This window comes from Pecten maximus, chromosome 12 (assembly GCF_902652985.1).
Source record: "Pecten maximus chromosome 12, xPecMax1.1, whole genome shotgun sequence".
NCBI lineage: Eukaryota > Metazoa > Mollusca > Bivalvia > Pectinida > Pectinidae > Pecten > Pecten maximus.
Genome location: NC_047026.1, coordinates 40,988,733 through 41,005,430, shown reverse-complemented (window position 1 = coordinate 41,005,430; position 16,698 = coordinate 40,988,733). Strand labels below are relative to the sequence as shown.

Genomic DNA, 16,698 nt, shown 5'->3' with positions numbered 1-16,698 from the left:
CTCTCCTATCACTGGATGTACCCTTCCTCAAACCCTAGCCTCCCACCCAGACCTACCCTTTCTCAAACCCTACCCTCCCATCCAACAATACCCTCCAACCTCCAGAAATACCCTCCCCCAACTCCACCCTCACACCTCCAGAGCTACCCTCCCCCAACTCCACCCTCCCACCTCCAGAGCTACCCTCCCCCAACTCCACCCTCCCACCTCCAGAGCTACACTTCCACAACTCCACCCTCCCACCTCCAGAGCTACCCTTCCCAAACTCCACCCTCCAATCTCCAGAGCTACCCTCCCCAATCCTACCCTCCCACCTCCAGGGCTACCCTCCCCCAACACCACCCTCCAACCTCCAGACCTACCCTTCCTCCAACCCTACCCTCCCATCCAACAATACCCTCCCACCTCCAGACTTACCCTTCCTCCAACCCTACCCTCCAACCTCCAGAAATACCCTCCCCCAACTCCACCCTTCCACCTTCCGAAATATCCTCCCCGAAATCCACCCTTCCACCTCCAGAAATACCCTCCCCCAACTCCACCCTCCCACCTCCAGGGCTACCCTCCCCCAACTCCATCCTTCCACCTCCAGGGCTACCCTTCCCCAACTCCACCCTCCCACCTCCAGGGCTACCCTTCCCCAACTCCAACCTTCCACCTCCAGGGCTACCCTTCCCCAACTCCATCCTTCCACCTCCAGAGCTACCCTCCCCCAACTCCACCCTCCCATCTCCAGGGCTACCCTTCCCCAACTCCACCATCCCACCTCCAGAGCTACCCTCCCCCAACTCAACCCTCCAACCTCCAGAGCTACCCTTCCAAAACCCTACCCTCCCACCTCCAGGGCTACCCTCCCCAAACTCCACCCTCCCACCTCCAGGGCTAACCTTTGATAACTCCACTTTTCCATCTCCAGAGCTACCCTCCCCCAACTCCACCCTCCCATCTCCAGGGCTACCCTTCCCCAACTCCACCATCCCACCTCCAGAGCTACCCTCCCCCAACTCAACCCTCCAACCTCCAGAGCTACCCTCCCAAAACCCTACCCTTCCACCTCCAGGGCTACCCTTCCCAACTCCATCCTTCCACCTCCAGGGCTACCCTTCCCCAACTCCACCCTCCCACCTCCAGGGCTACCCTCCCCTAACTCCATCCTCTCACCTCCAGAGCTACCCTTCCCCAACCCTACCCTCCCACCTCCAGAACTACCCTCCCCCAACTCCACCCTCCCACCTCCAGGGCTACCCTCCCCCAACTCCACCCTCCCACCTCCAGAGCTACCCTCCCCCAACTCCACCCTCCCACCTCCAGGGCTACCCTCCCCCAACTCCACCCTCCCACCTCCAGGGCTACCCTCCCCCAACCCTACCCTCCCACCTCCAGGGCTAACCTCCCCCAACTCCACCCTCCCACCTCCAGGGCTACCCTCCCCCAACTCCACCCTCCCACCTCCAGGGCTAACCTCCCCCAACCCTACCCTCCCACCTCCAGGGCTAACCTCCCCCAACCCTACCCTCCCACCTCCAGGGCTAACCTCCCCCAACTCCACCCTCCCACCTCCAGGGCTACCCTTCCCAACTCCACCCTCCCACCTCCAGGGCTACCCTTCCCAACTCCACCCTCCCACCTCCAGAAATACCCTCCCCCAACTCCAACCTCCCACCTCCAGAACTACCCTTCCCAACTCCACCCTCCCACCTCCAGGGCTACCCTTCCCAACTCCACCCTCCCACCTCCAGGGCTACCCTTCCCAACTCCACCCTCCCACCTCCAGGGCTACCCTTCCCAACTCCACCCTCCCACCTCCAGAACTACCCTTCTGCCTATGCCACCCACCCATCTCTGGCACTAACTCATCCCAACACCACATGAAGATCATTGTAAATTATAATTGGAGGTGACATTGACTTTTTTACTATTACCAGGTTATTACCTGATGGCTGCGGATTTCGTCTGCTCTAGACGGTGACGTGATATGGTCTCCAGTGTGTCCAGTAGTTTCTGGTCCTTAGCCTGTAATGATATATTGCATTTAATGAATGAACTCTACTGGATTACTCCCTTTGTAATATCTAAAAACAACCACAGCATTTTATGAGCTATATTAGGTTACTTTCCTTCTTTAATTTTTTCATTATTTAAGATACGTAATTTTCTCTCTATCAGATAGATGTTTTACCACAATTATAGTCAATATCAATATCAGAGTCAGACAGTAGAAAGTTTAAATGTAGACAGGTATGTATAACCTGTAGTAAGACCAGAGTTCTATACCTGTTTTGTGGTCAGTATAACCTGTAGTAAGACCAGAGCTCTATACCTGTTTTGTGGTCAGTATAACCTGTAGTATGACCAGAGTTCTATACCTGTTTTGTGACCAGTATAACCTGTAGTAAGACCAGAGCTGTATACCTGTTTTGTGGTCAGTATAACCTGTGGTAAGACCAGACCTCTATACCTGTTTTGTGACCAGTATAACCTGTAGTAAGACCAGAGCTCTATACCTGTTTTGTGGTCAGTATAACCTGTAGTAAGACCAGAGCTCTATACCTGTTTTGTGGTCAGTATAACCTGTAGTAAGACCAGACCTCTATACCTGTTTTGTGGTCAGTATAACCTGTAGTAAGACCAGAGCTATATACCTGTTTTGTGGTCAGTATAACCTGTAGTAAGACCAGAGCTCTATACCTGTTTTGTGACCAGTATAACCTGTAGTAAGACCAGAGCTCTATACCTGTTTTGTGACCAGTATAACCTGTAGTAAGACCAGAGCTCTATACCTGTTTTGTGACCAGTATAACCTGTAGTAAGACCAGAGCTCTATACCTGTTTTGTGGTCAGTATAACCTGTAGTAAGAGCAGAGCTCTATACCTGTTTTGTGACCAGTATAACCTGTAGTAAGACCAGACCTCTATACCTGTTTTGTGACCAGTATAACCTGTAGTATGACCAGATCTCTATACCTGTTTTGTGGTCAGTATAACCTGTAGTAAGACCAGAGCTCTATACCTGTTTTGTGACCAGTATAACCTGTAGTAAGACCAGAGCTCTATACCTGTTTTGTGACCAGTATAACCTGTAGTGTGACCAGATCTCTATACCTGTTTTGTGGTCAGTATAACCTGTAGTAAGACCAGAGCTCTATACCTGTTTTGTGACCAGTATAACCTGTAGTAAGACCAGAGCTATATACCTGTTTTGTGACCAGTATAACCTGTAGTAAGACCAGAGCTCTATACCTGTTTTGTGACCAGTATAACCTGTAGTAAGACCATATCTCTATACCTGTTTTGTGACCAGTATAACCTGTAGTAAGACCAGACCTCTATACCTGTTTTGTGACCAGTATAACCTGTAGTAAGACCAGAGCTCTATACCTGTTTTGTGACCAGTATAACCTGTAGTAAGACCAGAGCTCTATACCTGTTTTGTGACCAGTATAACCTGTAGTAAGACCAGACCTCTATACCTGTTTTGTGACCAGTATAACCTGTAGTAAGACCAGACCTCTATACCTGTTTTGTGACCAGTATAACCTGTAGTAAGACCAGAGCTATATACCTGTTTTGTGGTCAGTATAACCTGTGGTAAGACCAGAGCTCTATACCTGTTTTGTGACCAGTATAACCTGTAGTAAGACCAGAGCTATATACCTGTTTTGTGGTCAGTATAACCTGTAGTAAGACCAGAGCTCTATACCTGTTTTGTGGCCAGTATAACCTGTAGTAAGACCAGAGCTCTATATCTGTTTTGTGGCCAGTATAACCTGTGGTAAGACCAGAGCTCTATACCTGTTTTGTGACCAGTATAACCTGTAGTAAGACCAGAGATCTATACCTGTTTTGTGACCAGTATAACCTGTAGTAAGACCAGAGCTCTATACCTGTTTTGTGACCAGTATAACCTGTAGTATGACCAGAGCTCTATACCTGTTTTGTGACCAGTATAACCTGTAGTAAGACCAGAGCTCTATACCTGTTTTGTGACCAGTATAACCTGTAGTAAGACCAGACCTCTATACCTGTTTTGTGACCAGTATTACCTGTAGTAAGACCAGAGCTGTATACCTGTTTTGTGACCAGTATAACCTGTAGTGTGACCAGAGCTCTATACCTGTTTTGTGACCAGTATAATCTGTAGTGTGACCAGAGCTCTATACCTGTTTTGTGACCAGTATAACCTGTAGTAAGACCAGAGCTATATACCTGTTTTGTGACCAGTATAACCTGTGGTAAGACCAGAGCTCTATACCTGTTTTGTGACCAGTATAACCTGTAGTATGACCAGAGCTCTATACCTGTTTTGTGACCAGTATAACCTGTAGTAAGACCAGAGCTCTATACCTGTTTTGTGGTCAGTATAACCTGTAGTGTGACCAGACCTCTATACCTGTTTTGTGGTCAGTATAACCTGTAGTAAGACCAGATCTCTATACCTGTTTTGTGGCCAGTATAACCTGTAGTAAGACCAGACCTCTATACCTGTTTTGTGACCAGTATAACCTGTAGTAAGACCAGAGCTCTATACCTGTTTTGTGGTCAGTATAACCTGTAGTAAGACCAGAGCTCTATACCTGTTTTGTGACCAGTATAACCTGTAGTAAGACCAGAGCTCTATACCTGTTTTGTGACCAGTATAACCTGTAGTAAGACCAGAGCTATATACCTGTTTTGTGACCAGTATAACCTGTAGTAAGACCAGAGCTCTATACCTGTTTTGTGACCAGTATAACCTGTAGTAAGACCAGAGCTATATACCTGTTTTGTGGCCAGTATAACCTGTAGTAAGACCAGAGCTCTATACCTGTTTTGTGACCAGTATAACCTGTAGTAAGACCAGAGCTCTATACCTGTTTTGTGGCCAGTACAACCTGTAGTAAGACCAGAGCTCTATACCTGTTTTGTGACCAGTATAACCTGTAGTAAGACCAGAGCTCTATACCTGTTTTGTGGCCAGTATAACCTGTAGTAAGACCAGAGCTCTATACCTGTTTTGTGACCAGTATAACCTGTAGTAAGACCAGAGCTCCATACCTGTTTTGTGACCAGTATAACCTGTAGTAAGACCAGAGCTCTATACCTGTTTTGTGACCAGTATAACCTGTAGTAAGACCAGAGCTCTATACCTGTTTTGTGACCAGTATAACCTGTGGTAAGACCAGACCTCTATACCTGTTTTGTGGTCAGTATAACCTGTAGTAAGACCAGAGCTCTATACCTGTTTTGTGGTCAGTATAACCTGTAGTAAGACCAGAGCTCTATACCTGTTTTGTGGTCAGTATAACCTGTAGTAAGACCAGATCTCTATACCTGTTTTGTGACCAGTATAACCTGTAGTAAGACCAAACCTCTATACCTGTTTTGTGACCAGTATAACCTGTAGTAAGACCAGAGCTCTATACCTGTTTTGTGACCAGTATAACCTGTAGTAAGACCAGAGCTCTATACCTGTTTTGTGGCCAGTATAACCTGTAGTAAGACCAGAGCTCTATACCTGTTTTGTGGTCAGTATAACCTGTAGTAAGACCAGACCTCTATACCTGTTTTGTGACCAGTATAACCTGTAGTAAGACCAGAGCTCTATATCTGTTTTGTGGCCAGTATAACCTGTAGTAAGACCAGAGCTCTATACCTGTTTTGTGGTCAGTATAACCTGTAGTAAGACCAGAGCTCTATGCCTGTTTTGTGACCAGTATAACCTGTAGTAAGACCAGACCTCTATACCTGTTTTGTGACCAGTATAACCTGTAGTAAGACCAGAGCTCTATACCTGTTTTGTGACCAGTATAACCTGTAGTAAGACCAGAGCTCTATACCTGATTTGTGGTCAGTATAACCTGTGGTAAGACCAGATCTCTATACCTGTTTTGTGGTCAGTATAACCTGTAGTAAGACCAGAGCTCTATACCTGTTTTGTGACCAGTATAACCTGTAGTAAGACCAGAGCTCTATACCTGTTTTGTGACCAGTATAACCTGTAGTAAGACCAGACCTCTATACCTGTTTTGTGGTCAGTATAACCTGTAGTAAGACCAGAGCTCTATACCTGTTTTGTGACCAGTATAACCTGTAGTAAGACCAGATCTCTATACCTGTTTTGTGGTCAGTATAACCTGTAGTAAGACCAGAGCTCTATACCTGTTTTGTGGTCAGTATAACCTGTAGTAAGACCAGAGCTCTATACCTGTTTTGTGACCAGTATAACCTGTAGTAAGACCAGAGCTCTATACCTGTTTTGTGGTCAGTATAACCTGTAGTAAGACCAGAGCTCTATACCTGTTTTGTGGTCAGTATAACCTGTAGTAAGACCAGAGCTCTATACCTGTTTTGTGGTCAGTATAACCTGTAGTAAGACCAGAGCTCTATACCTGTTTTGTGACCAGTATAACCTGTAGTAAGACCAGAGCTCTATACCTGTTTTGTGGTCAGTATAACCTGTAGTAAGACCAGAGCTCTATACCTGTTTTGTGACCAGTATAACCTGTAGTAAGACCAGAGCTCTATACCTGTTTTGTGGTCAGTATAACCTGTAGTAAGACCAGATCTCTATACCTGTTTTGTGGTCAGTATAACCTGTAGTAAGACCAGAGCTCTATACCTGTTTTGTGACCAGTATAACCTGTAGTAAGACCAGAGCTCTATACCTGTTTTGTGGTCAGTATAACCTGTAGTAAGTCCAGATCTCTATACCTGTTTTGTGACCAGTATAACCTGTAGTAAGACCAGACCTCTATACCTGTTTTGTGGTCAGTATAACCTGTAGTAAGACCAGAGCTCTATACCTGTTTTGTGACCAGTATAACCTGTAGTAAGACCAGAGCTCTATACCTGTTTTGTGGTCAGTATAACCTGTGGTAAGACCAGAGCTCTATACCTGTTTTGTGGCCAGTATAACCTGTAGTATGACCAGAGCTCTATACCTGTTTTGTGGTCAGTATAACCTGTAGTAAGACCAGAGCTCTATACCTGTTTTGTGACCAGTATAACCTGTAGTAAGACCAGAGCTCTATACCTGTTTTGTGACCAGTATAACCTGTAGTAAGACCAGACCTCTATACCTGTTTTGTGGCCAGTATAACCTGTAGTATGACCAGAGCTCTATACCTGTTTTGTGACCAGTATAACCTGTAGTAAGACCAGATCTCTATACCTGTTTTGTGACCAGTATAACCTGTAGTAAGACCAGACCTCTATACCTGTTTTGTGACCAGTATAACCTGTAGTAAGACCAGAGCTGTATACCTGTTTTGTGACCAGTATAACCTGTAGTGTGACCAGACCTCTATACCTGTTTTGTGACCAGTATAACCTGTAGTAAGACCAGACCTCTATACCTGTTTTGTGACCAGTATAACCTATAGTAAGACCAGAGCTATATACCTGTTTTGTGACTAGTATAACCTGTAGTAAGACCAGAGCTCTATACCTGTTTTGTGACCAGTATAACCTGTAGTAAGACCAGACCTCTATACCTGTTTTGTGACCAGTATAACCTGTAGTAAGACCAGAGCTCTATACCTGTTTTGTGACCAGTATAACCTGTGGTAAGACCAGACCTCTATACCTGTTTTGTGACCAGTATAACCTGTAGTAAGACCAGATCTCTATACCTGTTTTGTGGTCAGTATAACCTGTAGTATGACCAGAGCTCTATACCTGTTTTGTGACCAGTATAACCTGTAGTAAGACCAGAGCTCTATACCTGTTTTGTGACCAGTATAACCTGTGGTAAGACCAGAGCTCTATACCTGTTTTGTGACCAGTATAACCTGTAGTAAGACCAGACCTCTATACCTGTTTTGTGGTCAGTATAACCTGTAGTAAGACCAGAGCTCTATACCTGTTTTGTGACCAGTATAACCTGTAGTAAGACCAGAGCTCTATACCTGTTTTGTGACCAGTATAACCTGTAGTAAGACCAGAGCTCTATACCTGTTTTGTGACCAGTATAACCTGTAGTAAGACCAGAGCTCTATACCTGTTTTGTGGTCAGTATAACCTGTAGTAAGACCAGATCTCTATACCTGTTTTGTGACCAGTATAACCTGTAGTAAGACCAGAGCTCTATACCTGTTTTGTGACCAGTATAACCTGTAGTAAGACCAGAGCTCTATACCTGTTTTGTGACCAGTATAACCTGTAGTAAGACCAGAGCTCTATACCTGTTTTGTGACCAGTATAAACTGTAGTAAGACCAGATCTCTATACCTGTTTTGTGACCAGTATAACCTGTAGTAAGACCAGACCTCTATACCTGTTTTGTGGTCAGTATAACCTGTAGTAAGACCAGAGCTCTATACCTGTTTTGTGACCAGTATAACCTATAGTAAGACCAGACCTCTATACCTGTTTTGTGACCAGTATAACCTGTAGTAAGACCAGATCTCTATACCTGTTTTGTGACCAGTATAACCTGTAGTAAGACCAGATCTCTATACCTGTTTTGTGACCAGTATAACCTGTAGTAAGACCAGATCTCTATACCTGTTTTGTGGCCAGTATAACCTGTAGTAAGACCAGATCTCTATACCTGTTTTGTGGCCAGTATAACCTGTAGTAAGACCAGAGCTCTATACCTGTTTTGTGACCAGTATAACCTATAGTAAGACCAGACCTCTATACCTGTTTTGTGACCAGTATAACCTGTAGTAAGACCAGATCTCTATACCTGTTTTGTGACCAGTATAACCTGTAGTAAGACCAGATCTCTATACCTGTTTTGTGGCCAGTATAACCTGTAGTAAGACCAGATCTCTATACCTGTTTTGTGGCCAGTATAACCTGTAGTAAGACCAGACCTCTATACCTGTTTTGTGACCAGTATAACCTGTAGTAAGACCAGATCTCTATACCTGTTTTGTGGTCAGTATAACCTGTAGTAAGACCAGAGCTCTATACCTGTTTTGTGACCAGTATAACCTGTAGTAAGACCAGAACTCTATACCTGTTTTGTGGACAGTATGTTGTCTCTCCTTTGTTCCTCTAATTCCTCCTCCGCTGTTCTCAGTAGACACATGCGTTCACGCAGCTGTGAAATCAAAGAGTTGACCATTACATTTATTATCAGGGAATTTCATTTTTTGATGATTTTGATGCCAGTTATTTTCTCACTGTTGGAGTATCTATAGCAATAGTTATGTTTCCTGTTCTATATGTCTATTCCTTTTTTAAACACAATATTTGTTGCCAGTGGAAAAATAAATTCATCTATCATTTCTTTATATCTGATGCACAGACAGCAATAATAGGATTATTCTTTATCTATTCAGTACAGTACATTTTATCTGATAGGTCAAGTACATACTTCTGCGATTGACATTTCACTGAGCAGTCCATGGCCAGAGGTTGCAGTGAGGTCAACAAACTTTTGTCGGATGATTGGAACGGCCTCCATGGCACGGATCTGGTGAATTAACTCCATCCTTCTCCGCATCTCAACTTCCGCCTGGAATTACAAATGTTCATATGGTAAAATCTGGAGACTGGAAATATCACTCATAGACCTGCAGGGTGCTCTTCAAATCTATCTTTACAGGTCTTATTAATGAATGGCAAATGGTGACTTCAAACTTCAAATGCATGATGATTTAAATACATGTATAAATATTTCATATAAAGACCCACAAGGAAAAACATAAGTCTCAAAAAACATCTATTGACTAAAAAACAGATCGTGACACAAACTTAAAGTGTGATGGACAGACTGACAGATGGGCAGGGAGAATGATACACACAGCCATGATTTGATATAAAGTAATCGTTTGGTGAAGAGATATCAACATGATGAACAATACTTACCTCCTCAACAGCCTGCCTCATCAGTTCACGACTCTCCTCGTTTACGTCCTGAACTAAAAAATAAAACACAGGTTGTACATCATGAGTTGTGATCGTATATATATAGAAGATATAATCATGATTTTGGGGAAAAAAAGGTTTCTTCTGAACATTCTAATCCATAGCATCTATAAAGAAGACATGGAAGAAGAATATGTTATGTGGCAGATATACAATGTAAGGAAATAAATGGAGTGTTCGTACCAGGATGGCGAGAACGTCAAACTATAACACCAAAGAAATAAAGTCTGTTGTCACAACTTGCGGAGTACTTACCAATTTTCCGCTTGATGTCCTGGATTTTTTTCGTGGCATCTTTGGCATTTTTGTGACCCTGCATCGTTTGCTCCACCAATATTCTACATGTGGGTAAATGTCAAAATTTTGTGTTTCTTTAAGGATTGTGCTATTTGTTTTTAAGTAAGAGGTAGCAGAAAGAACAGAGCATATTTTTATTGAACAGAATCATTTTTATTTTCCACAAAATTCAATTGTTCAATAGGATCAAGGCTTCATTATTCAAACTTTAAAGTTAAAATTTAAATTTAAAAAAAGCTTTAACTATGTCCATATATTAAGAAAATTTTTAATTTATTCTCAGTAACCATTAAGTTTCCCACCTTCCTAATTATCATCCTCAGAGATACATTTGTATATATTTTCCTCTGACAGTAACCATTAAGTTTCCCACCTTCCTAATTACCATCCTCAGAGATACATTTGTATATATTACCTCTGACAGTAACCATTAAGTTTCCCACCTTTCTAATTACCTTCCTCAGAGATACATTTGTATATATTACCTCTGACAGTAACCATTAAGTTTCCCACTTCCTAATTACCATCCTCAGAGATACATTTGTATATATTTTCCTCTGACAGTAACCATTAAGTTTCCCACCTTCCTAATTACCGTCCTCAGAGATACATTTGTATATATTTTCCTCTGACAGTAACCATTAAGTTTACCACTTCCTAATTACCATCCTCAGAGATACATTTACATATATTTTCCTCTGACAGTAACCATTAAGTTTCCCACTTCCTAATTACCATCCTCAGAGATACATTTGTATATATTTTCCTCTGACAGTAACCATTAAGTTTCCCACCTTCCTAATTACCTTCCTCAGAGATACATTTGTATATATTTTCCTCTGACAGTAACCATTAAGTTTCCCACCTTCCTAATTACCATCCTCAGAGATACATTTGTATACATTTTCCTCTGACAGTAACCATTAAGTTTCCTCTGACAGTAACCATTAAGTTTCCCACCATTCTAATTACCTTCCTCAGAGATACATTTGTATATATTACCTCTGACAGTAACCATTAAGTTTCCCACTTCCTAATTACCATCCTCAGAGACACATTTGTATATATTTTCCTCTGACAGTAACCATTAAGTTTCCCACCTTCCTAATTACCATCCTCAGAGATACATTTGTATATATTTTCCTCTGACAGTAACCATTAAGTTTCCCACCTTTCTAATTACCTTCCTCAGAGATACATTTGTATATATTACCTCTGACAGTAACCATTAAGTTTCCCACTTCCTAATTACCATCCTCAGAGATACATTTGTATATATTCTCCTCTGACAGTAACCATTAAGTTTCCCACCTTTCTAATTACCATCCTCAGAGATACATTTGTATACATTTTCCTCTGACAGTAACCATTAAGTTTCCTCTGACAGTAACCATTAAGTTTCCCACCTTCCTAATTACCGTCCTCAGAGATACATTTGTATATATTTTCCTCTGACAGTAACCATTAAGTTTCCCACCTTCCTAATTACCGTCCTCAGAGATACATTTGTATATATTTTCCTCTGACAGTAACCATTAAGTTTCCCACTTCCTAATTACCAACCTCAGAGACACATTTGTATATATTACCTCTGACAGTAACCATTAAGTTTCCCACCTTCCTAATTACCATCCTCAGAGATACATTTGTATATATTACCTCTGACAGTAACCATTAAGTTTCCCACTTCCTAATTACCATCCTCAGAGACACATTTGTATATATTTTCCTCTGACAGTAACCATTAAGTTTCCCACCTCCTAATTACCATCCTCAGAGACACATTTGTATATATATTTTCCTCTAGCAGTAACCATTAAGTTTCCCACCTTCCTAATTACCTTCCTCAGAGATACATTTACATATATTACCTCATTTCCTCTTCCTCCCTAAACTTCTGTTGGAGGAATTCATCAAACATTTTCTTTGTCTGTGGAGGAAATAGAGAATTCAGTATATACATTGTCATATGATAATAAATGTCGTTAAGTTAATGATGGAATATTAATGTACAATGAAATCTCCTTGAATGAACACCTCTTTAAAAGAGCACTTGTATTAAGAAACCACACTAAAACCTACATCACAAATCAATGTTGAGTCCATATTACAACAATAAGGAAACTATTCCTACGACTTTTCAAGATAAAAGTATTCTGAAAAATTCCAAATTTTTTTAAAGAAATTTAACAAATTAAAATTTAATGTAGAGTTATCTTACAGCATCACTACACATCAACTTCAATATAAGTCCATCATGACAACTACTGGAAATACAATTATATTTTGTTTGAAAACTTTTTCTCATATCCAATCAACGGCAGTATTGTTTCTTTGGCAGATTAAATTGTAGATCACTGAAATAATAGATCACTGAAATCTTAGATCATTTAAATCATAGATCACTGAAATCATTGAAATCAAAGATCACTGAAATCATTGAAATCAAAGATCACTTAAATCATAGATCACTGAAGTAATAGAGCACTGAAATTATACACCATTTAAATCATAGATTGATCACTGAAATCATAGACCATTTAAATCATAAATTGATCACTGAAATCATAGACCATTTAAATCATAGATTGATCACTGAAATCATAGACCATTTAAATCATAGATTGATCACTGAAATCATAGACCATTTAAATCATAGATTGATCACTGAAATCATAGACCATTTAAATCATAGATTGATCACTGAAATCATAGACCATTTAAATCATAGATTGATCACTGAAATCATAGACCATTTAAATCATAGATTGATCACTGAAATTATTTGCCTAAATTCTCACCTGCTCTCTGTGGTTGAGGACTTTCTGTTTGTTAGACCGGATGAGATTCTGTCGTGCCAAAATTGCCTCCTCATGACTCAGTTTACCTTCCAGTCGACGCCGCTCAATGGCTGCCAATTCTTGTTCAAGATCCTGGGTTTTCATTTTGTTTTGCCACTTTTCGAATTCACTCTTATCCTTGGCCCCAGCTTCCAAGTTTTCTAACCTGAAACAAGGAAATCAGTTCAGTTTACTTTGTGTAGGATGCCAAAACCATACCCTCAATGAAACATTTCCCAGTTACATAACAGCAATATGGTGTGCTCTGATGACAGGCTAACCATTCTCTATACTAAGTGAAGTTATGGTGTGAATATGAACTTAATCTGTCCAGGGTTTCATCAGACATCTTGTACACAAGCTTTTATTTTGAAAGTGGTCATGTGCGAACTTTAACCTTGACTAATGACCACCAAAATCTAATCAGGTGTATCATTTGATGGAGTGATGGTGTGGTGTGAACTATTTATCCTGAGGTTCAAGAGATATAGAGCTGTCCAATATCTTGTACACATGGACAGATGCACAAAGTCAGAGATCATTCTGGGTTACCAAATGGATGGGTATTTTCAAGAAAAAGCACCATCTGTAATATAATTTATGGGCCATTTATAGAAATTTAAAGAATTTTTCTGAATCATGTGGGTCATTCAGAAAAATTGTGGGCCAATAGCCCCATGGCCCCCTCCAAAATGATCCCTGCAAAGTGATCACTTCTTTTACATTCTGACCGTAAATAAAGTACAATTCTTTTTATTCTAGTCTGCAATGTGGAAATTTTCATGTTTAAAACACTGCATCAGTACATTTTCCACAATGTCAGGATAATTTCTTACACATTTTTGCACAGTACCAACTTTCAAGCTATCTTCTTATAACAAAAATGAGAAGATTATAATAGGTTACCTTTTGACCTCCTTTTCCTCTCTCTGTGAATACAGGTGTCCTTCCCTCAGTATAGCAGTGGTGTTCATCTTAAATGGAACTTCTTTACTCTGTAACAAAAATAACCACTTTATTCTATTGGTACAGTGTTACACTATTGACTACCTACATCTCATTATACTTGGACCTTTAATACAGGAATAGTTTTAATCGATATTACAGGTCGTAATACTCTACACTATACTTAAAATAGAGCCCTGATTAAACCTTTATGTAAGATACCACATTATACCTCTGCAGATGAACCACCAGTCTATACAGAACTGTTCAGAGACCAATTATTAAGAAAGAACACCTGTCTTAAAAGAACAATTGTCTTAAAAGAACAATTGTCTTGAGAGACCACTTGTCTAGCGAGAATACAAATCTTAACTTGTCAACACACTAAAACATCTGTCAAAAACCACCTTTCTACAGAGACCACATATCATAGAACAACACATGTCTACAGAGACCACATATCTAGGGTGACACCTGTCTAGAGACCACATATTTCGGGCAACACCTGTCTACAGAGACAACATATCTAGGGTGACACCTGTCTTCAGAGACAACATATCTAGGGTGACACCTGTTTACAGAGACAACATATCTAGGGTGACACTTGTCTACAGAAACCACATATCTAGGGTGACACATGTCTAGAGACCACATATCTAGGGTGACACCTGTCTACAGAGACAACATATCTAGGGTGACACCTGTTTACAGAGACAACATATCTAGGGTGACACCTGTCTAGAGACCACATATCTAGGGTGACACCTGTCTACAGAGACCTCATATCTAGGGTGACACCTGTCTACAGAGACAACATATCTAGGATGACACCTGTCTACAGAGACAACATATCTAGGGTGACACCTGTCTACAGAGACAACATATCTAGGATGACACCTGTCTGCAGAGACAACATATCTAGGGTGACACCTGTCTACAGAGGCCACATATCTAGGGTGACATCTGTCTTCAGAGACCACATATCTAGGACAACACCTGTCTTCAGAGACCACATCAAGTATATAGCTATCATATGTCTGATTGTTTTCCTATGCATGAGGAATACATATGACACTAACTACAGGAAATAACACAGATGACACAAAAACCTGTTTTGACATAACCGACTTTATAATGTCACATATTTCATATGTGTTTATAACAACTGCTCAAGTTTAAATGGACATGCATCCTTCAAGCATGACAACTTACGTCATAAAAAGTATGCAAATTGTTCAAATTAATAGTTTCAATGTCAAATGAGAGAGCATTAAAGATTACAATTGTAATTCATATTCTTTAGCCTATCAAATTAGGCTATACCAAGTGAATTTTGACGATTATATTTTCTTACCTAATTTTTTTTTCTTTCCCATTTTCTACTAATTTGCTGAATTGTATTATTGTTATTTTTTTTTATTGTTGATGGTGTTTTAATTAAATCTGAGAGATTACTCATGTAAATATAGATCTCTAAATATGACAATTAATATTAACTTAGAGATGTAACATATTTCACCAGAAAGTCAGAAACCATACAATAGTTTCCTGTATTGTTTATAAACTCTACTGTATACTACGTAAAAACAGCCGTACATAATTTCAGAGCAAGACATTTACAAAAACAATATCTAGTTCTGTATACAATAAATTAAGATGGGCAGAACAGTATGATATACTAGTACTGTATATATGTGGAAGGCCAAACACATATGTACCTCTATAAACTACTGACACAGTTGTTATACATGGCCCGACACCAAAAACTTGGGTTTTAAAGACAGGTGAAGAGAGAAATATTTTAGAGGCATGCCTAATTAATTTGTACCCTAACTGTCTACTATTCCGTAGTAACAAGACATTCTACAATACAATTACACAGTTTATTGGCCAGGAGACCTGAGTGAAGCATGCAAGGCTGTCCTTAATTTCTATATAAAATGTTCAAGCTGGACTTCTGTTCTTATTTAGATTCTCCCATGTTAATGTAACCCTGGTAAATACTGGCCGCAATATACCGCTCGGCTTTAGCTCGATCAGTTGAGCGTAAGACTACGGTAGTAAGCCAGAGATCCCGGGTTCGATCCCTAGCGGAGGCAGTGATTTAAATTTAATTACTCATGCGCTCTGTTACATTAACACATATACCGCTCGGCTAGAGAGATCTTCTCTTTAGCTCGATATGTAACCCTGGTAAATACTAGCCGCAATATACCTCTTGGCTTTAGCTCGATCAGTTGAGCATAAGACTAGTAAGCCAGAGGTCCCGGGTTCGATCCCTAGCGGAGGCAGTGATTTAAATTTAATTAATCATGAGCTCTGTTACATTAACACACCAGGAGAATCATGCAAAATAACTGGACGACATAAAGTCATTCATATCAATAATGTGTTACAACAGTATGATCAATAATGTGTTACAACAGTATGATCAATAATGTGTTACAACAGTATGATCAATAATGTGTTACAACAGTATGATCAATAATGTGTTACAACAGTATGATCAATAATGTGTGACAACAGTATGATCAATAATGTGTGACAACAGTATGATCAATAATGTGTGACAACAGTATGATCAATAATGTGTTACAACAGTATGATCAATGTGTTACAACAGTATGATCAATAATGTGTTACAACAGTATGATCAATAATGTGTTACAACAGTATGATCAATGTGTTACAACAGTATGATCAATGTGTTACAACAGTATGATCAATAATGTGTTACAACAGTATGATCAATAATGTG

General features: G+C 40.5%; 1 protein-coding gene across 3 annotated transcripts in view; it reads right to left on the bottom strand.

Annotated features, from left to right (window-relative positions):
- LOC117339174 (cilia- and flagella-associated protein 99-like) overlaps positions 1–16,698 on the bottom strand; it is a 30,677-nt gene that overhangs the window by 3,564 nt on the left and 10,415 nt on the right. For all 3 annotated transcript variants that reach the window (XM_033900613.1, XM_033900616.1, XM_033900615.1), the window contains 8 exons: positions 13,902–13,990; positions 12,957–13,161; positions 12,027–12,085; positions 10,114–10,196; positions 9,799–9,851; positions 9,305–9,445; positions 8,945–9,028; positions 1,934–2,013 (listed from right to left, as the gene is read on the bottom strand). In XM_033900613.1, coding sequence (XP_033756504.1) covers positions 1,934–2,013; positions 8,945–9,028; positions 9,305–9,445; positions 9,799–9,851; positions 10,114–10,196; positions 12,027–12,085; positions 12,957–13,161; positions 13,902–13,990 — 794 coding nt within the window. The remainder of the gene's footprint in view (positions 1–1,933; positions 2,014–8,944; positions 9,029–9,304; positions 9,446–9,798; positions 9,852–10,113; positions 10,197–12,026; positions 12,086–12,956; positions 13,162–13,901; positions 13,991–16,698) is intronic.